General features: G+C 27.1%; 2 protein-coding genes across 2 annotated transcripts; one reads left to right on the top strand and one right to left on the bottom strand.

Annotated features, from left to right (window-relative positions):
* The first annotated feature begins 12411 nt into the window (after nucleotides 1–12411).
* On the top strand, nucleotides 12412–18083 carry LOC145840182 (putative phosphoglycerate kinase). Its single transcript, XM_082947351.1, has 2 exons — nucleotides 12412–13693; nucleotides 17979–18083. Exon 1 carries the CDS (start codon nucleotides 12417–12419, stop codon nucleotides 13665–13667), a length of 1251 nt encoding a protein of 416 aa, XP_082803477.1. The 5' UTR covers nucleotides 12412–12416; the 3' UTR covers nucleotides 13668–13693; nucleotides 17979–18083.
* Nucleotides 16900–20964, bottom strand: LOC145841274 (uncharacterized). Its single transcript, XM_082948639.1, has 11 exons — nucleotides 20847–20964; nucleotides 20305–20381; nucleotides 20024–20185; nucleotides 19780–19942; nucleotides 19531–19695; nucleotides 19215–19382; nucleotides 18934–19052; nucleotides 17990–18170; nucleotides 17490–17727; nucleotides 17151–17374; nucleotides 16900–17018 (listed from the first exon to the last, which is right to left on the bottom strand). The coding sequence occupies exons 1-11, from the start codon at nucleotides 20962–20964 to the stop codon at nucleotides 16900–16902; spliced, it is 1734 nt and encodes a 577-aa protein (XP_082804765.1).
* Between the last annotated feature and the right edge of the window lie 367 nt (nucleotides 20965–21331).

The raw sequence follows: 21331 nt of genomic DNA, 5'->3' as shown, positions 1-21331 counted from the left end.
TTTTTAAAGTATAAGCAATTATCCTGTCATAGTTGCCATGAACTTCGGCTTTATTTTTTGCTCTTTATTTTCAACATTCGGAAAATTTTTGTAAGTTATGAAAAACATTTTAAACAGAACATATTGTCTCAATAAATTTAAGCTGAAATAAAACCTATTTGTTCTTCTATTTCAAATTAAACGTATTTATATAAAAGCTTTAATTTATTAGAAAACTAAAAAAAAAAACTAAAACCTAAATTGATTATTCTGTAAGAACTTATCAATTTTTATTTTTTCAAAAAAGTGTTTAATAAAAAGTATTTTTGTCAATAAATTCATCAGTACAAATAACTCTACCAAAACAGTTACAGTCATATAGAAAATAGTATTAGTTTATATTATAGATTGGTCAGAACTACAAAATAAAACAGAGCATGTTCTAAGTTTTAGACAAGAGTTGAAAAGTTCAAACACCTTTGTTAACGCATTTATATAACTAAAAATGTCAGGTAGAACATAATTAAAAAATAAATTAATAAAATACTTAAAAAGTACCTTAAATGTTATATTTTTGTGCTCAGTTAAAAAGTTGGTTTCATGCTATATGTAATTTACTAGTCTAAAGTAGTTCTTACCCTCGTAAAATTCAATAATTATTTTAAGTTATGGTTGTATTAACAAAACTGCTAATCATCGTGAGATTGATAATTTTCAATCGCCTTGCAAAATATTTGAAGCAGAACCATTTTTTGTACTACTTTAAGCACAAATTCAAATTTTGATTATTTTCATTTTACGATGCGTTTCAAAAAATCATCTTAAATTTTTGAGAAATGTTTTAATTAAAAAATACTTGAATAAGTTTTTAGTTGACACAGCTGACCTAAAAATGGTTTTAAAATATTAAGTTAGTGAAGCTTAATTAATAATAATTATACTTAAAACTCAGTCTTTTGAAAATGATCTAAACCGTTTTAAGTGAAAAAAAGACTGTCATCATGAACTTATAAACTTTCCGGGTGGTCATTTAAACGTTATTTGCCAAAAAAAAAGTTACACATTAGTTAATTTAAATTTATACTTTACTGTATTATACATTACAACTACAATAAAAAGAACAGTTTTTTTTTCATTTTTTTAGTTGATTTAAGTCACCAGACTAAGTTTATATTTAAGTGCTAGATATTATAGTAATTTTTTTAAACTTTTTTTTTGTTGAATAAAAATCCCTACTCTTAGTATTTATCAAAACAAATGTAACTTTTCATTTAAATAAGCAATTAATTCGCTTCCTATTGTAGTATATCTAGATTTCACGATGAGAAAGCAAAAAAAAATTAGGTTTTAAATTAAAAATTGCAAACATTTGTTATTACTTGCATTTTTAAGCTAGGTAATTCGATAGTTAGTTACAAAATAGTAGAAACGCCCGCCATCTCAGCCAATCAGACACCGTGCGATGTTTTTGTTAGCAGAGGAAAAAGGTTACAACGAAAAAGTTGCGTTTAGTCATCTAAACTTTATTGACATAAAAAATTAAAACTTTTGAAAGCGATTGTCTTTTCATCAAGTGGTAAGGCGGTCTAAGTAGATCTTTTATCACTTAGCTTTCTACTTATTTTTTTGCTTATGTAGGTCGAAATTCAACACTATCATTGACGTTTAGTTTAACTATTCAAATCGGATGATAATGAAACAAACGTCATGATTAAATCTATAAGTTGTATAAACAGATTATATATTTTAAATGGGTGGGTGACACTTTTCCACGGCGTCACTTTTGCACGAAGACACTTTTGTAGAGGTTGAAAAAAAAATATTTTTTTTATTTAAATTTTAATTTTTTTTGCTATCACTTTTTCCCCTAACCCTTACCCTCGGTCAATAAAATTTTTATTTAATTAGTTTATTTATTGCTTTTTGATTAAAAGTTTTTATCATCTATATATTTTTTTTTTATCACCGTTACCACTAACCCTTACCCTCGGTCGGTAACTTTTTTTTGTTTTTTTCATTAATTATGATTTTTTCCTTCATGCTTTTTGTTTTACAATTTGTTTTTCTTTTTGTTTTATATATTTTTTTACTCCCGTGCAAAAATTACCCTTTGTGCAAAAAAGATAATGTGCAACAGTGATCTCTCGTGCTACAATGACACTCGTGCAAAAGTGACCCATTTTTATTTTGAATATCTGATAGTTATGCGTCGATTGCAGATTTAAGGTCGCTTCTGATTGGCTAATATTTTACATTTTTATTTTAAGTTTTAAATACTACTTTTTGGGTTTATTTTTTGTATATTGGGTAAGGGTGTAAATTAAAAATTTTGGGTAAGGTCGGTTAAGGATAAAGGTAAATAAGTTCTTAATATGCTGTTGTTCACTTCACCTCGTTTGCATAATGTTATGAATGAAAACGATACCAAAACCTTAGAACTGCAGCTGACCCGTTAGTTATCCCTTTGAATAAATAAATTTGAGGTAAAAAATTATGGTGACAGGTTAAAAAAGTTGCATCAAGTTTGCTTATAAAAATAAATTAAACGTATTGTTAAAATTGATTAAATGAGTTAGTTAAAAAATATTAGAAAAATATAATATAAAAGAAAAAAACTTCCTTTAAGTTACAAATTGTGTTAGCGATGTATTGAACTACAGGTATTTTTAAATAAATGTTTACGAACTAATGCACTGTAAATTACTTACTGTAGGAATTAACTTGCTATATATCTAACTAAAGCTTATATATTCCAATGGCTTGTGTACATTATACTCAATGTTTAGTATAAATTAATATCTGTGCCTTTTGATTTTGATGTAATTTTTTGATTAAACTTTAATGTAATATTTTAAATCATTAGAGATTATTAAGTTATAGAATTTTTAAACAGTATTTCTTTTGTCTGAAATGTACATTTAAACTATTTATTTAATTAAAATAACTTTTTTGGTAAAACGATCTGACCTTGTCAAATTTTGCAAATAAAAAGTATCACTTAAAGTTTTAATCAATTGTAATCTATACCTTATGAAATTTCTCTTTTTTATCTACTATAACAACGTACATACATTTAAATTAAATAATGTATTTAGATTTTCAAATTCGTTTAATTTTTTTAAGTTTCCGTGATTTTTTAGTTTTTTTGGGTACAGTATAAGTTAAGTGTAAATTATTTTTTTAAATATTTATTAATTTTACAGTGTTAAGTAGAGTTTTTAGTGTTAAAACAAAACTTTAAATATATTTAGTATATTAAAAACATATACAATTGTAAACAAACATTTTTTAAGGTGAAGTTAAAATTGCAATGTGTTACAATTCATTTTCAGTTTGTTATTTTAACACAAACTTGATAAAGACAAAAACTAACTATTGTATTTTTAAAGGTGTATCTTTTTCTTAAAATAACTACTGTGCTTTAAATGATATGCTTTTTTGTTAGCTTTTTATGTCCTTGGTTTTTTAAAATGCTTTCGTCTTGTAAGTTAGTTTTAGTTACTGATCTACTGGATATTAACATTTTAAATTTTCTAAAGTATTTGTAAAGTAAAGCTAATTTTAACTTTGATTAAAACTTCATAAGTTATCAAGTAATATGTTTACCTAACATTACGTTTTAGTTAATTATACAAAAAAGTAGATACAGTAACCTCTCGCTTATTTACACACATTGTGTCCACAGAAAAACTGCGTAAAGATACGAGAGGTACCAAATAAACTTACTATAATAGCTGTTTTTTGATATTGCTTCTAATTAAAAGCAGACTGGGGACTTTCTCACTTTTTAAAAATTTGTTTAATTTATTTATAAATAAGTAACAAAAGATAAAACTATACATATATTAAAAAAAAGGATTTAAATTTCTATAAAATAATAATACTTTTATAAATTTTTTACTAATTTTAATAATAAGTAGTTTTTTGTTTTTATTTATTTGTGATTTATTTGATACTAAACATTTATATTCTATTCTACTTAGCAAATTAAGTTTATAATTAAGCATCTGTGTTAAACGTAAACTCTATATTTATTAAGTATCACTGCTACTTTTTGCTAGGAAGTTTCATAAGATTTCCTTTTTAGATGTTTATTCATATATAGGGAAAGAGTGCTGTATTATTGGTTTGTGTTTTAAACTTTCATTATGTCATTATACTTTCATTATTTAACACAGTCATGTTTCTTTGAGAATTTTAATTTAAACTCTTATTGTTAACAAAATTTCTGATATACTGAGGTATAACTAAATGTTTATCAATTAATCAAGGAACATAAGTTTACAAAGTTTAAAGATATAGTGAAGTTAGTTAGTATTTAAAAACATATTTTACATAAAAAATTTAAAATAAATCTAATTTAAGCAAATTAAAACATATTAAATTTTTTTTTTTATAGAATTCTAAAATGCGTAAATAAACGAGAGTGCATAACGTCACGAGTGCGTAAACATGCGAGAGGTTACTGTAACTCTCTAGTTTGTTAATTTTGAGTTTAAGAACACCAACTAAAAGATGTGAAGTTTACTTGACATAGAATTTAAAAAACTACAATTACGATTTAAAAACGTACAAAAAAATTAAATAAGTATTGGCCGGGCATAAAAAAGTAAGTAAAGTGTCTTTGATTTACTTAAGTACATTATATGTATTTAAAATATATATATCTATATCTTATTATGTATTTCTGATTAAAATATTTAAAGAAAAAAACAAATGCTACTAAAGTTTCTAAAACTAGTAAAGTAAAAATTGTTAAAATCTTTTCAACGCAGCTTCTAAAATCTAAATGAAGGAATAAATATATATGTTTATTATTTTTATTCTAAGTGGTTTCGTACATTCAGTCACACATTTAACTAAAAAAATACTTGATTAGAAACTAGAATTAAATTTTTTTGCAGTTAACATAGTTTTATTTCTATTAAAAATTTAAACAGTTTATTTCATAGAAAAACTACATAAACTACAAACAAAATTTTCAATTATTTTCTTACAAATTTTAGTGTGAAATAAAGTGTTTAAAAAAATAATCTAAGATGCTCATACTTTTAGCCATAATTAATTATTATAGCTTAATTTATCAAGAGTGTGAAGTTAGCTTTGTAACGTTTTTCAATAACTTTTAAAAAGTGTCCAAACTTTAGACCCAACTATTTTTCTTATCTTAATAGCTAAACAAATAAAAAATTATTCTAGAGGACTGTTCTTTGTCTTTAATTAAAAAAAAATTCTATTGGATTTGGGTTTGAATTTTAGTGTGGAGCCCCTTAGAAAAAAAAAAGAGTTTTGTTACCAATTTTTACTAAGCTCGAATTTAATAAAAAAAATAAAATAAAAATTATTTTTCTTTTTAATATTTATATTTATTTGTGAATAAATGCTATACAACATTTTTTTATCCAACTGTTAATATTTTGTACTAGTTGGCCTTTTCGAAATATTTGGCCAAATAAAACGAAATATTTACAGTTAGACTAAAAAAATTCTTTATAGTATTTAGTCACATATTAATATAAAAATTAAAAAAAAACTAACTTAGTTTTTTTTTAGTTCGAGCTAAGAAAAATTGATAACAAAACTCATATTTCGTACTTTTTGGCCTTATTTCGGAATTAGGAATTCTAGGATAAGGCCAAATAGTACAAAATATTAACAGCTGGAAAAAAATTGTTGTATAACATTTATTCACAAATAAATATAAATATTAAAAAGAAAAATAGTTACAAAAATTTAAAATTTATTCAAAAATAGATATAAACATATATATTTTTTTTTAATATTAAACTTGAGCTTAGTAAAAATTGATAACAAAACTCATTTTTTTCTAAGGGGCCCCACACTAAAAGTCAAACCCTAATTCAATGGATTTTTTTAAATTAAAGATAAAGAACCATTCCCTAGAACAAAAAAACAAGTTTTTATTCATCTATTAAGATTAGGAAAATAATTGGGTCTAAAGTTTGGGCATTTTATAAATTTTCTTAAAAAACGTTACCAAGCTAACTTCACACTCGTTAATTTATCTGTAGATAAAATACTTTTTGTTTAGTTGCAAGTATAATAATCTCAAACTTTTGCCTTATCTGTTAACTTTCTAATAAGTTTAAAGTTTAGCTCAATTATTTAATAACGCAACATCAGTTAAGATTCATAACTGTTTTTAAGTGTTAAAAAATTAACTACCTAATAAAAAAAAAGTTTAACATTTTTGATATAAATTAATAACCTGAAAGAGTCAAAACGAAATGTTAAGAAGTTAATTTGTTTGTTTTTAATTATAAATAACTAGATTAGATACGTTATTACAAGGTATTTTAAGGTTTTTTGTGTTTAAATTTTTGTAAAAGTTAGTGTTTTTTTAATAAAAAAAATCAAACTTCATTATTCTAAAAAAAAAATAAAGGAGAACATTTTTTGTTGAATAAAGTTATATTTTATTACTCAATTTAATTAAGCTTAGGAAAACTGTTTAAAGCGTTTATTTTTTTTAGTAAAACTTTTTAATATTTCAGTTAGTAATATTCCATAACCTCGTTTGAAATGTAGAAATAAGATAAAATTAAATAGCTTTATTAAAGCAACTTTTGCTTTAGTTTTCAAACAGAATATTAGATAATATTAACTTTGATAAATATCAAACTGCACTTTTTAACCATCAATAACAGTCAATCTTTTTTTCGTCCTTATTCGGATATTTCAGGACAGTCTCATACTCTCATTATGAGAATTAGAAAACAGCATTATCATCGTGTCGTTAGCGAAAGTATATGAGACTCTCATATACTTTCGCTAACGACACGATGATAATGCTGTTTTCTAATTTGATTTCTAATAAAAAACTAAGTTTAAAACAGATATTTTTAAATTTATTAGTAGAATATTTTTATTGTAAAACTTTCGTTTGGACTAATTTTTTTTTAATAGTCATTTTTAGATATATAAAGATTTTTTAAATTCTATACCAGTAAAATAAACTCGTCTAAAAATAAACTCAATGCAGTCACAGTGGTATTAGACTAATTAAAGATTAAACTATACTGAGGCTGCCGTAGGTAGGGAAATCACCCATTTTTGAAAACTCACCTTCACAAGCTAAACTTGATGCAGATTACTTATTATTAAAATTTTTATTAAAAGAAAACTTAATGTTTTTTACTAAAATGCATACAAAGAAGTAAAGGTGAGTTCTCACAGTGATAATTGATGGATATAAAGCAGATGAATACTTTTCAGTCACTGATTCAAACAACCCATTTATTTCAAATGCTTTTAGCTTGACAAAATAATTAGACAACAAAAATCTTAACTTGATTACTTTTTTGTATATGCGTCAACTAGCAGGGTTTCTACCTCACAACCTTTAACTATAACAGTTTAAAATGCCACCATTAGGAGGTACATTAAAGAGCCACAGAATAAAAAATAAAAATTTAAAATAGACATCTTCAGTATTTAAAAAATAACAATCAAATATTTTTAGACTCGTTGCTGCTGTTATCAAAAATCAAAACCCAATTCTATCATGTGTACTACTTCAGTTCATCTTAAAAGTTTTGACTTTAACAACTATTTGCTTAGGTTTTTTTGCCATTTTTACAGGGGCAACAAAAAAAGACTACATAATTCAATAATAGTTTAACTTAAAAAAAATTGATTTTACAGGGAAGTCATTCAACCTGGAATCTCAAAAATATGAAAAAACTTAGAATAAAATAATTTAGTCAAACATACCTGGTATTTGATATATTTAAACAAAATAACTGGAACAGGGTTGCCACACACTCAGGGAACTCAGGGAATTTTCAAGTTATAGAAAATCTCAGGGAAACTCAAGGAATTTTGATTATTTTTTTCAAGTCAGGGAAACTCAGGTCAGTTTTGGTTTTTTTTTTTAATATTTCAGGGAAATTTTAAGATTTTTAAAAAAATCTCAGGGAATTTTTTTCTAGATCTAGAATGAGATTTAGCTAATCCAGTTTCAATATTTTGTTTTAGTTTTGTTTTAGTAAGTTAATTTTGTTTATTTTTAAGTGCTTATTTAGAAATTTTTTAGCCTTGCAGCTAGTTCTTCCTATTTTTAATAAATAATAATAATTTTAAGGAGTTGAAAAAAACTAAGGGAAACTCAGGGAAGTTTTTGGTCACTTAGGAAAGATTTTTTGACCCTAAGAGTGGCAACCCTGCTGGAAAAACCAGGAACTTGAACAGTTTTTGTTTGTGAAATATTGAAACTTTGATCAAATACAAATTATTTATTATATATATTTTTTTTTTAACCATAAATTAAATTTTATACTAAAAATTGACAAAAAAACTTCTACTTTCAAAAATATGTAAGATAATCTGAAAACATCATTCAGAAAAAATATCAGAAAACCAGTATTTTCTTAAAAAACAATCTCACAATACCTGGAATACTAGTAAAACCTGGAATTTGACATTTTAGGCAAAAAACCTGGAAAAAAGTGGGTTTTAAGATATTAAAATAAAATACTGGAATTTTGATCAAAAATCTTGGAAAAACCTAGAATTTTAAACAATCTTTACATATTAAAAAGTGAAATTTTGACTTGACACAATAAATATATCATATACATATAAATATTTTGTAGTTATAAAATAAAGTTCATTTCAAAAAGTAGCTTTACAATATTTTTAATGTTGTTATACCATTTAACACAGTTTTATAATTTACACTTAATTTTAAACTAAAGATAGACCCAAAAGTGTGTAATTTGAAGAAACTTATTAAAAATTAGTGGCCACGCTGCACTCTGTTTCAATGAAAAAGCTACAAAACCTAAGTTTAGTAATTTGCTATAACTTCTAAATAAAATTTAACTCTACTTCATTTCAGTAAAAAATAAATGTTTTAATAAATAAGCTAAGAAACTTAAGTTTAGTAATTTGGTATAACTTCTAAATAAAATTTAATTCTACTTTATTTTAGTAAAAAAAATAAACAGTTTGTTCATCCTAATGTAAATCTGAGTTTAAAACCGAATTTAAACAAACTAAATTGTTTGTTTTTTTTGTTTTTTTTTAAATACTAAAAAGTATTTGTATCTCTTAAGACTACATTTTTATATAATTTGAAAAACTAAAAATTTGCAGGCTTTTAAATGTTCAAGATTTATTTGGTCTAACTTATGCTTAATGAGTTTCGAATTGTTTCAAATTGAATCTCAACTGATTGATCTTATAATAACTTGTATCGAAATTTTTCAAAATATAAGCTCATACAATTTGACTTCTAATACAAACAATTCTTTATTATAATAAGTAAAAGTTAGTAGGCATGTTGCTCAAGGTTTAACCTTAATGAAACTATTTTGATTTAGTTTTAACTAATGTATAGCAGTTTTTCATTTATCCTAAAAAATGTAACCCAAAGGGAGACCAAAACTAATAGTTCATGTGTCTTTTGTTATTAAAACAAGTTAAACTATTACTAAAATTGTATTTAAAAAGCCATTAAACCAGGTTTTACCAAACTTTGTTCATAAGGTCCCATTTAAAGAAGAAAAAAAGCTATGGCCCCTCTGATAAAATTTCTCAAAAAAAATCCCTTAAACACACCTTAGACTTTTTTTTGCTCTTCACCACCAACTCAAGAATATCTAGTGTAAGTTTCAAATTGTGGTCTCATGGCTCCCCCTTTTACAGATTATGGCCCCCTTAACTTCTTTTTAATTTGAATTGAATTTTTCCCATAATATCTAGTATAAGTTCCAAAATTACCCTTAAATACACCTAAGACTTTTTTTTTTTTTTCGCAATCAACTGAACCAACAAGAATATAATAGTGTTAGCTTCAAGTTATGGCCTCATGGCCCCCCTTTTTCCCTTTTGCTGCTTATGAACCTCTAAGGGGGTCATATGGCTTACTTTGGGAAACTCTGCTTTATACTAACAAGATAAGGGTTGCAACTAGTGATTTTAAAGATCCACAAACTAAAATCTGACCAGATTCAGATCTGTTTTTTTCAAATAAAGATCTAGCTAGATCTTGAACAGAATCCAGATATTTTATTTTAATCAAAAAACTTTTTATTTTAACTTTTATTTTAACTTTTTGAATTTAGTTTTTATTTTTGATCTCCTAGATAAGAATGAAGTTTTTTAGTTAACAGGCTATACTTACTAGAAAAAGGGTGGCCATTTAACATGGAATCCTGAAATAACCTGAATAACCTGGAAATTAAAAAATATCAAAAAAAAACTGAAAATCTTGAAGTTTGTAAATTTTTACATCAACTTTATGAAATATAGATTTGAATACTTTGTTGCAGATATATTATATATTTGTTTGTTAGATCTACAGTAGTTTTATCAAGCCAACTCAGGTTAGCTTGATGTAACTCATCTAGTTTTTGGTCAATAACCTTGAATTTTGTACAATTTTTACATGAAGTTGAATAAATTTAGATTAAATACTATTATATAAAGATGTACTATATAATTTTTAATAGATCTATAATAGTTTTATCAAGCCAACTCAGCTTAGCTTGATGTAACTCATCTTGTTTTTGGTCAATTAGGTTTTTTTTCTTTAAAGAGTATTAACCCTATTTAAAGTAATAATAAAATAAGTAGATAGTTATTAAGAACATAGGGGGATACCTTGCTTTTTACAAAATGTTCTTAGTAGTTTTATTTTAGCTATCAGATCTTTTTTTACTGCTTAGTGAAATTCAAAGTTACTTTTGAGATATAAATAATCAAAATTGTTGGGCACAATCAGTTCCTTATGGAAAGCTCAAACAAAAGGTCAAGAACATCTTATTTCACTAATAGTATTTATTCTTCTTCATTTCAACCTATTTTTTCTAATTTTTACACTTAGTTTGTTACTAACATTTAAGTAAATTATATGTATGATTATTTTTTGTTGAAAAAGAAAACTTGATCCTTGTTTTTTATCTTTTTTTCAAATGCATTATATTATCCCTTAAAGTCTATATAAAGAATATTTCCTGATTAGTTGAACTTCTAGCTCAAAAAAATTAAAAAAGAGATTATTTTAATAAATTTTTGAAATTTCAAAAAATTGATTGTGAAAAAGTTGTTTCCATATTTTTTTAATGATATTTTTAATAAAATGACAACATCTCAAAAGTTAATGAAAATTTTAATACTTAATGAAACTGAAATATAGTTTATGTTTTTAACTTTCATAAAAGTTTGAATGCTAATTTTTTTTAAAGGGATGTTCTCACATGTTCCATTATGCCCCTAAAATATAAATTTGTTATAAATATTTTTTATTTGTTTTTATGACTACACTCACTTAGCTTATTAAGTTTAAGAAATCATTAAGCAAAAAACAGTATAATTAAATTAAAAAAAAAAGTTTTATATCATGTTAAAATTTTTGTGCATAGAATACTAATTTATGTGCTGAAAAATTATTATAGATGTTATTTTGTTTGTTTTTTTAATAACTTTCAAATATATTTAAAAAAATTACACAGAAATTTTGTTTTTGAACACATGGTTCCTTAAAATAAAATTCATTAGGAACCATGGAAATGGTATAATAGTATTTGTAGTGTTTCTAATAAAAGATAATTAAAAAACAAAAGAGTTGCTATTGTTCCTGGAAAATTCTGAAGTTTAAAAACCATAGAAAAATAACTTGAATTTTAAACACTTTTTTATTGTCAAATAATAAGAAATAAAACTGTATAACATTTAGACTTTTATTTACTGTATAACAGAAAAAATAAAACATTACAATATTGTTTTAGTAATTTATACTAATATAATCAGTTTTCATCTTATACTTAAATTAATACTAAAATGGAAGAGGAAAATTTGTACTTAAAAAACCTGAAAGAAATTTATAAACAAAACTACTTGCCACTCTGTTAAAAGTAATATATTGTTTTATAGCCTAGTAACTTAATGAAAAGTTTTTTTAATATCTTTTAACTTTAAAGATTGTTTTAGGGCTTAGAATTTCTATAAAAACTGATAAAATATATTGCAACATTACATGATTTGATTTAGAGAAACTAAACTTTTCAACATACAGAATTAAGACAAGATTCTAGTGTAGTACTTTAATAAACTTTAATAAAGAGGGGTAAATATTTTTAAGTTTTTTGAATAGAGGAAGTTATGATAATGATAATACCCTGTTGTAGAGAGTAATAAACCTGTTGTAAGCACATCCTGCTGTATACATTTATTATGTAGAAATAAAAAAACACTTATATATGTTACTCATTTCAAAATACCTAGAAATAATTTGAAATATATTATTTTAATTAAGTTTGTAGACATCTAAAAGTTTGTTTTTATTAGTCTGTATATTCACCTTAATTTAATACTAAAAATAATCACATTATAACATTATCAGTAGGAAGTTGTACCTTTTTAACCACACTGCAACTATTATTCAATTACTATAAACAATTCAGATTGTTAAAATGTCATTGAACAAATTGAGTGTGGACAGGTTGTCTGTGCAGGACAAGAGAGTTCTCATGAGAGTCGACTTCAACGTCCCATTGAAGGATGGCACCATCACAAACAACCAGCGAATTGTATCAGCACTGCCAACCATCAAGTACTGCCTGGAAAACGGAGCAAAGTCGGTTGTACTGATGAGCCACTTGGGCAGGCCGGAAGGCAGAAAGCAAAGCAAGTTCTCATTGGAGCCAGTGGTAAAGGAGCTCATGAAACTTGGCTTTGCAAACTTGCAGTTCTTGGATGACTGCGTTGGTGCCAGCGTTGAAGCTGCCTGCTCGGATCCAGCCAAGGGATCAGTCATCCTGCTTGAGAACCTGAGGTTCCACGTGGAAGAGGAAGGCAAGGGAGTGGACGAACAAGGCAACAAGGTGAAAGCTGACAGCAAAAAGGTTGCTGAGTTCCGCGCCAGTCTGTCAAAGCTTGGTGACGTTTATGTTAATGATGCCTTTGGAACTGCACATCGTGCTCACAGCTCCATGGTGGGTGTCGACCACAAAGAAAGAGCTGCCGGCTTCTTGATGAAAAAAGAACTGGACTACTTTGCCAAGGCACTAAGCAACCCGCAGAGGCCCTTCCTTGCCATCCTGGGCGGCGCCAAGATCAAAGACAAGATACAGCTGATTAAGAACATGCTGGACAAAGTGGACGAGATGATCATTGGTGGCGGGATGGCCTTCACCTTCCTCAAGGTGCTCAACAACATGAAGATCGGAAACTCCCTGTTTGATGAGGAGGGCAGCCAGATTGTCAACCAGCTGATGGACCTGGCAAAGCAGAACAACGTCAAAATCCACCTTCCAGATGACTTTGTCACCGGGGACAAGTTTGCAGAGAACGCCACGGTAGGCCAGGCAACTGTCGATCAGGGAGTCCCTGACGGCTGCATGGGTCTTGACGTTGGTCCGGAAACAAGCAAGAAGTTTGCTGATGTCATTTCAAACGCCAAACTAATTGTTTGGAACGGACCTCCGGGCGTGTTTGAGTTTGAAAATTTCTCCCACGGCTCCAAACAGATGATGGACGCTGTTGTCAAGGCAACGCAAAACAACTGCACGAGCGTCATCGGGGGAGGAGACACCGCCACCTTGTGTGCAAAGTACGGCACGGAGGAGAAAGTCTCCCACGTTTCAACTGGAGGAGGGGCCAGCCTGGAGTTGTTGGAGGGAAAAGTTCTCCCCGGAGTTGAAAACCTTTCAGCTGCTAACTAAAATGTTAAAAGGAGCTTTTCTACCATGTTAGATTGTTCATGCTAGTTTTTTAAAACAATCTTTATTATATAATTGGTTTATTATGTATACAATTTGTAATCGATAGATAATTAACATAAGTGTTATACACATTTAAGGAAAAAAAAAAATTATTCAAATCTTTCATGTCAAATTTTGTAAGAAATATCAAAAATTTTATTTATAAGACTTATTCTAAAGCCCTATAGTAATATATTATGGTCACACTCAGTAAATCTACACATTTTTTTATACATCAGATATTGAAATTTACTAAAACTGGTTTGTACTGTTTTGTTTGTTGCTTCATTATTTATAAACTAAAAGACAAGTTTACAAAACTTTACTGATGTATTTAGAGTTGCATGCTTAGCTTAAATTTTAATATAGATTATTTAACTTAATTTTTTGTATTGAGACATCAAAATAAAATGAACACTTTTTTTTAATTCTCGTCTATAACTTTTTTTATTACAATTTAATAATGCTTTTAAAAAAGTCTATAGTATTTAAAAAAGTAGTTTATACTTGTCAGGAGGTACAAAACATTTTTAAGAGTTAAATTTCTTTGAAGTACTTTTAATTATTTTAATTGATATTTAATATTTAAACAACTGTAAAACTTATGTTAAAAACTTATTTAAATAAAATGAGGTCAAACTAGAACACACTAAAAAACTCCAGTCAAATATTATTCTGTCAAGGATATGAGGTATTAATATTTTGTATTTACAATAAATAAGGATTAACATAATACTCTGACCTACTACTAGTTATATCAAACAGTATAAAGTAATTTGAGGGTAAAATATTTTCGTTATTTGTGTGAGAGTTTTAAAATTGTATGTTTAAAGCACTATTAGTTTTAAAAGAACAGTTTCAATTCATTTAATTAACGTTTGTTGAAAAATACTGTTATTTATTGTTTATACACAATATCTGGCATCAAGAAGAAAGAGGTTGTTGTTTTAATTTATACTTCTAACTTGGTAAGTTATGAGTCAATCTCAAAATTTGGATTAAACTAGACATTTGATTTTAGTTGGTACGACTATATTCGCCTTCAGTAAAATAACTATCTGAAAGCAAGACTTCGATTAAGAACAACAGACATGCTGTAAATTGTACAGTAAAATAGCACTCATTTAACATCTTTGATTTTAAAATGTTGTTTTGTAGTTTTTATACTTTATTTTCTTATTTTTAAGTTTCAAAATTAGGCAGTAAAGGCCTGATAAAAATTGGTCAGAATCATGCTGTACTAGACAAGGGTAATGTAGTTTTGTATTAAACAAATGTTTACTAATGTTTTGAAAAAGCTTATTGCAATATAGCACAATATGTTATCAATCGAGCTGTATTTAGTAATTAGTAAGCTAAGACAAACTGTTTTGTTTATAGCAGTTGTCTTCAAGGTTATTTAAATTTGTTCACACTAAACTGGTAAGAAAGATTATGGGCACCCCAATCTTAAAACTCCCAAAAAAGTTGCAAAGACTTTTTTCTCTTGCATCAGAAGCTATTGCTTGCAGCAATTTTTTTTTTTCTTACAACTACAAAATTTTTGCATCACAAACTTTTTTTGCATCAAATTTTTTTCTTGCATAAGAAACTTCCGAAAATCTAGTTTAAGTTTCAAAATGAGTTTAATGCACCCCTAAATGAGTTTTGTGCATTCTGAGATTTTCTTGCACCCCAAAATAGATTTCGAGAACATGGATGCACACCGTAAAGATCATTGATTAAAAACCTTTTGAGTTCGAATTACTATCAAATAATAAAAACATTCGTGTTATTGAAAATTAATGCTTTAAATTAAAAAACTTCAATATTATGAATGAAAATAATTTTTTTTGCGAAATATTGAAATATAATTACAATTACTTTTTAACTACACCATTTTTTTTATTTTACTTAATTCTGTTTACTAAGCACGTTCTTTAAACTATTTTGTGCTGTTTCATTCAGCTTAAAAACTAATTTCAAAATATTAACGATACTTGGGAATTAATTCCTGTTGAAACGTATAAACTTTATTTGAATTACTTCTTATTTTTTATTATCACAATTTGGCTAAAAAATTAGCATCACTTTATTTTTATAAGTTAAATTTTTGCCGATTTTTTATTGATTTAATTTTTACTATTTTATTTTATTGTCGGAATTATAATGTCCAAAGTCTAAAGATTAGTTTTTTTAAATGCTCTTGTGTAGAAACTCAGGTATTTATGAACAAGTTAATTTAGGACTGAAGCTTGACGCTTGTTATATGATATTAAACATGCACATTTTTTAAACTAAATCATAATGTTACAGTTGGAAACTTACATAATTTTTTGTTTTATTTATTGTATGACCAAAAGAAATGATCAAAATATATTTGGTCCAAGGACCTAAGTGTACGGAGAAACCTTTCGGCTATCGAGTCGTACATTACTTGGATAAAGTTCAACGTCTTGTCCAGGACATGAAGAAAATCACAACAAAATTTTGCAGTAAAATTTTTTTAAAGCTTAAATGTGCATAACACCTTCAAAAATTATGTTAGGCAATTTAATTATAATGAAGTGTATAAAAACTATTTTTAAGATTAGCTTTTAGACTTTGATTTTCTATGAAAACAAACAATTGAAATACAATATAAAAGAAAAAAAGTTAATCAAGTAAAACGTTTATACAACTTTTTTCTTTGCAAAAAAGGAAAGAATAATATTTTAACAACTGTTGTAGTTTACTTTTAAATTTTATCTGGTTTCGAGTAAAACTTTAAATCAAATGTTTATTTTAAAGAAATCTCTTTGCTTTTTTAAAACTTACAAACTAGTTTTGAGCACCTTTTTAGAACTTTAAAATTATCTGTATATCAACTCATAATTGATTTTAATATTTTCAGCTAGATTTTTTTCTATAAAGCTAGTAGTTGAATAAAATACATTTAGTTTTTATCTACTTCAAAGCAATTTAAAGTAAATGTTCAAGTAATCTGTTTCTCTTATTTTTTTTCATTATAGTATACAGAATATTTTTTAGACTTTAAAATAAGCAATATTTTATTTATTTACTACTACAAGTCTTATATGAACTTTCAACTTGAAAAAACTCATTTATTTATTATAAATTATTGCCTTGTATACCAAGCTTGAATTGGATACGATTAAAATTTTTATTAATTTTTTATAACTAAAACTAAATCTAACTTAAAAGCTGATTAAATTTAGCAACTTCCACAGGTTTTTTGACAGTATTTTTGGAAATACTTAGTAGAGCAGCTTCCTTTAAACATTTGGCAGTATTGTTTGATCATTTTATCTTCACATTCTTTGTTTTTAATATCTATAAAAAAATAGTTATTGTTAGACTACGTTAGATACAATGACCTTATATTAGTTAATATGCTGGTAGAAAGGAGCTGTAACTATCTTGATTGAAAAAAAAACTGTTGTTTTAATGACTTCAAACACAAACCATCAAAATCTGTGCAGCAAGTTTTAGCGCAGTTTTCGTTCATGAAGCCGAAATGGCGGCTTGTGACTTTGCAAGTTCCGAAACTTTTGTAAGCGGCACACGACGAGATCAAATCTGTTTTCAAACTGCAATCTGTTGAACCTTGTTTGCAATCTCGCAGTTTGCATTCCTCCACATCGGAAACTGATCCTTCGCACTCCACGGGTGTTCCATACTGACAGTATCTGTATGAGTGTAAAAATTTAAAGAGTTCCAAAAAAGTCATCTGAATTTTGTCTAAACATATAACTTGAACGAGATAGTTTATTATTTTCTGTAAAATACGAAAACAGTACGTACCTGGTTCTTTTTTTCGTACCTTCACCACAAGTAGCGCTGCATGCAGAAAATGAAGACCATGACGACCAAGAAGGACAAGGTTCTAATGACCAGCATTTTTCGTATTTTTCACTTTCTCCCTCGTCACACCCTCTGTCGCCTTTTTCTCCGTTAATGCAATGACGTGTGTACAGTTGCGTTCCTTCAGTTACTCCACACGTGACACTACACTGACCAGTTACTTTCCAATCGCTCCAAGCTGGTAGTTTTATCAGTAAAAAATTAAAGGATAATTGCGTTTAAATTTTAACTCCTTGAAAGTTTTAACATAACTACAAATCTATTTATTATGTGTAATTAATTTTATTAATTAATAATAATTAATATTTATTATGTATAAGTTTATTGTTAACATTTTTCAATATATAAATGCTTTTTTAAAAAAAGTCATTGAATACAAAAGTATTGAAATAATATAAGAAAAAAAAATAGATGAACATATTACAACAGGTACTACTAACACGGGCAACTGAGATCATTACAAGTTCTGCTCCTAGAGCTGTTACCTTGGCAACCAACATCGCCTTGGTTACCTCCAATACAATTTCTAGTGGCTGTTTGTACGCCCCCGCCGCATGAGGCGCTACATTCAGTATACTCAGACCAAGATGACCAGGTATTGCATTGTTGTATGTTACATTCCTTTAAAAAGATATTTGTTATCAATACTAAATACATGAAACTATGTAAGATTAAGAAAGCATTTTTAAACATAGTCAAAATTAAATTATCTTACGTTTTTTGATAATTTAAAGAAATAAAACATATTACTGCCGCTTTAATTTAAATTACTTATAATGTTAATTTTTTTTTCGAATAAAAGCATTTAAATAATTTTTGTAGTGTTTCTTATCTTCTATTTTAGGTAAAATTTTTGAACATGTTTACTTTTGTATTATAAGATTACTTTGTAAGTTTAAGACTTATAAAATTTGTAATAGTTATCTAATGTTAAATTCAAAAAGAAACAACAATCACACAAACAGCTATATTATAAATAACAGAGTTTACATAAGCACAAGTTGCTTTATCTAAATGTAGTTACATTTTTTTGTCATCTACTGAAACTTTCTAAGCACTTAATCAATATTAACGTTTTTTATATAAATAAATATTAATAAATATATCTGCCAGCTAAATAAGTTTTTTTAATTTTTTTTCAAAAATTAATCTCACAACTTATTAGTTTAAGCCTTAAAAAACGTCAAAAGAAGTAAAACAACTATCTACAGATAATAGGTGATTATAAATATTTAAGAAATGTGATTAAATTTTACGGCTTGACTAAAATGCAACTGAGTTTTATACGTAACATTTTAATTACCATTATACTTTATTTTAAAGTCAAACAAAAATGTTAATGATATTTTTTAGAATCATGTCTTTATTGAAAAGGCAAACATACTTCAAACACATATTTTTCTCCCTGACACTTGTCACCATTTATGCAGCTTCGAACTTTCTTTTGACTTCCTCCTCCACAAGACTTGCTGCATTCTCCATCTGTACTCCAACTACTCCAAACTTAAAAAATAAGTTTAATTTAACACCCGTCATAACTTAAAAAGTCACAGTAATAGTATAGCTTTAAAATTTTCTATTTAAAAGTATTTAAATACTAATTAATTAATTATACTTTTAAACTTATATATACTCAATATATTTTCACTGTTACAAAACACTTACAAGACTCGTCGGAAATAGTGGACTGTATCCAATCTTCAAAGAAGCTCACATTCGTGTAAACTCCGTACAAACCGGAAACGCCACATCCCTTTCCGAACGAAGATACTCCGGCAAGGTACCAGTTGCACGAGTCTTCATGCTGACACACCAGAGGACCTCCCGAACTACCTGTTTTATATTTGGTTCACGTGATAAAGATCTTTAAAAATTAAGAAATATAAAAGATTGTTTCAAAAATTATCTATTAGCTTAAAACTGAACAGTATCTTCACTATAGTTGTATATTCAAATTGTGTTTGTTTATTACCAAACCAACTTTGACAGGCACCTTCACCATTTTTGTCCTCACCAGCGCACAACATACTTCCTTTGCTGTCCACTTTGTAACTCGTACTTTCTTCGTAGTTTTTCTTGCATTCTTCACTATCCTGAATAGGTATACTGACCTCCTTCAGGTTCTTGCAAAAATTTTCTCTGAAGTCTGCATTTAATATACTTTATTTGAAAAAAAATTACGTTCAACTCATATTTTTGAATGTTTTAACTCATTCTGAGTATTACTAACTTAAAGTTCCGAAACTTATCGCTATGCATTTTGTTCCAACTTTAGGCGCACTTCCGTTTGGCAAACAAACAGGCTTTGTGTAGTCATTTTCAATAGGAATTTTATCTATCTGAAGCACAGCGATGTCATTATACGGAAACGTGTAGTTTGGGTGGACTGACGTCTACAATTGTTTAAACAACAGTTATTTTTATTTTAAAAATATTTTAAAATCTTGTCTTATAATTTTTCCACTTTCACTTACCTTCACTGCTCTAAACGTTTGAACATGTAAATTGCCGGGCGCTGTAACTCCAAGGTAGATAATTTTTGGGTTTTTGTTTGCAACACAGTGCGCTGCGGTTACAATTGTTTTGCCTCCCAGGTAGACACCTCCGCAAAAACCATCTTCGAAAGCCAATATCGCCTTTGACAAAGTAATTATAAATTTCTTGCAATGTTAAAAAAATACTTTTAGAGGTGAATGAAGATTTTTTGTCAAAAAATGTTAGTAAAACACTAACAAAAATACAATAATATATAAACTTGTACTGTGTACCTGCCAAGGCCAATACACGCGTTCCACATGTCCATAAAAATATTTGTCATTCCTTGGTTGTTTCCTTGTTATCCCGCATTTTTTACTATCTACATTTTATTGATGTCATACTGACTTATTTTGATAGCAATGAAAAAGTTTATAAACTAGTTTAGTAGTTAGGCTTTTTTTACTTTTTTGAAGTTGTTAAATTGTTATGGGTACAAATTATTTACTTGTTATTGTATCTGCTTTGGAAATTAAATTCTTTATGTTTAGCCTATTTCAAAATTCCGTCTAAGTTAACAAATATTTTTTGTAAGTTTTATTTTTAATTATGAAAATAAATCATGAAAAAAATTGTCATATAGTACAAAAAAATTTAAATTTTTAGTACGACATCGACGCAAACTAATCGAAAAAAAATCTAGCTTCATTTATTTTAATGTAAAAGTGTTGTTAATTTAACAAAAAGTAATAAATAGCAACCAACAGTCATCACTGCAGCAGGTAAGTTCAGAGCTTATTTGTTTGTAGTATGGTCTCTCACCCCTGTTGCACTGTCTACAGGTGTACGATCCTTCAAGGTTCACGCACACAGGATTCTCCCACGTGTCGCAAATATCTTCTTGCTCACACTCGTTTATGTCTTGTTTGTTCAATGTCATAAATTGAAATTACTAAACGTAATAAAAACTTAATTAAATTCTAAAGCCTTCAAATTTAAATCATGAATTTTGTATTGTGTTGAAAAAGATGGGTTTTTAAGGAGTTTGATACTAGCTGTACTAGTAATACTATTATAAAAAGTGCAACATTTTCAGACCTTCACATTCATTGTTTTCGTTTTTGTGAAATCCTTCGAAACATTCACACGAAGCTTTTGTTTTGTCTTCATTAAGCACACACACGTTAGTACAGTTTGCCTCTTTACAAACTGTAGGATAATAAAACTAAATGAAAAAAAAATGAAAATTATTACATAATTTCTATGGGTAATTTTTATTTAAGCGGAAAGATTTGTGCTATAAGTTG

The sequence above is a fragment of the Thalia democratica genome, chromosome 7 (genome assembly GCF_965202585.1).
Source record: "Thalia democratica chromosome 7, ktThaDemo2.hap1.1, whole genome shotgun sequence".
Lineage (NCBI taxonomy): Eukaryota > Metazoa > Chordata > Thaliacea > Salpida > Salpidae > Thalia > Thalia democratica.
The sequence above is the reverse complement of the archived record's forward strand: the minus strand, read 5'-3'. Positions and strand labels throughout refer to the sequence as shown.

What these genes read in the sequence shown, in the direction of transcription:
- LOC145841274 (XM_082948639.1), bottom strand. Translation starts at nt 20,964, where the DNA reads ATGACATTGAACAAACAAGACATAAACGAGTGTGAGCAAGAAGATATT. An exon ending in GATAAGTTTCGGAACTTTAA is followed by an intron (nt 19,696 to 19,779) that starts GTTAGTAATACT and finishes TATTAAATGCAG; the next exon opens with ACTTCAGAGAAAATTTTTGC. An exon ending in GAGAAAAATATGTGTTTGAA is followed by an intron (nt 18,171 to 18,933) that starts GTATGTTTGCCT and finishes ATCTTTTTAAAG; the next exon opens with GAATGTAACATACAACAATG.
- LOC145840182 (XM_082947351.1), top strand. Translation starts at nt 12,417, where the DNA reads ATGTCATTGAACAAATTGAGTGTGGACAGGTTGTCTGTGCAGGACAAG.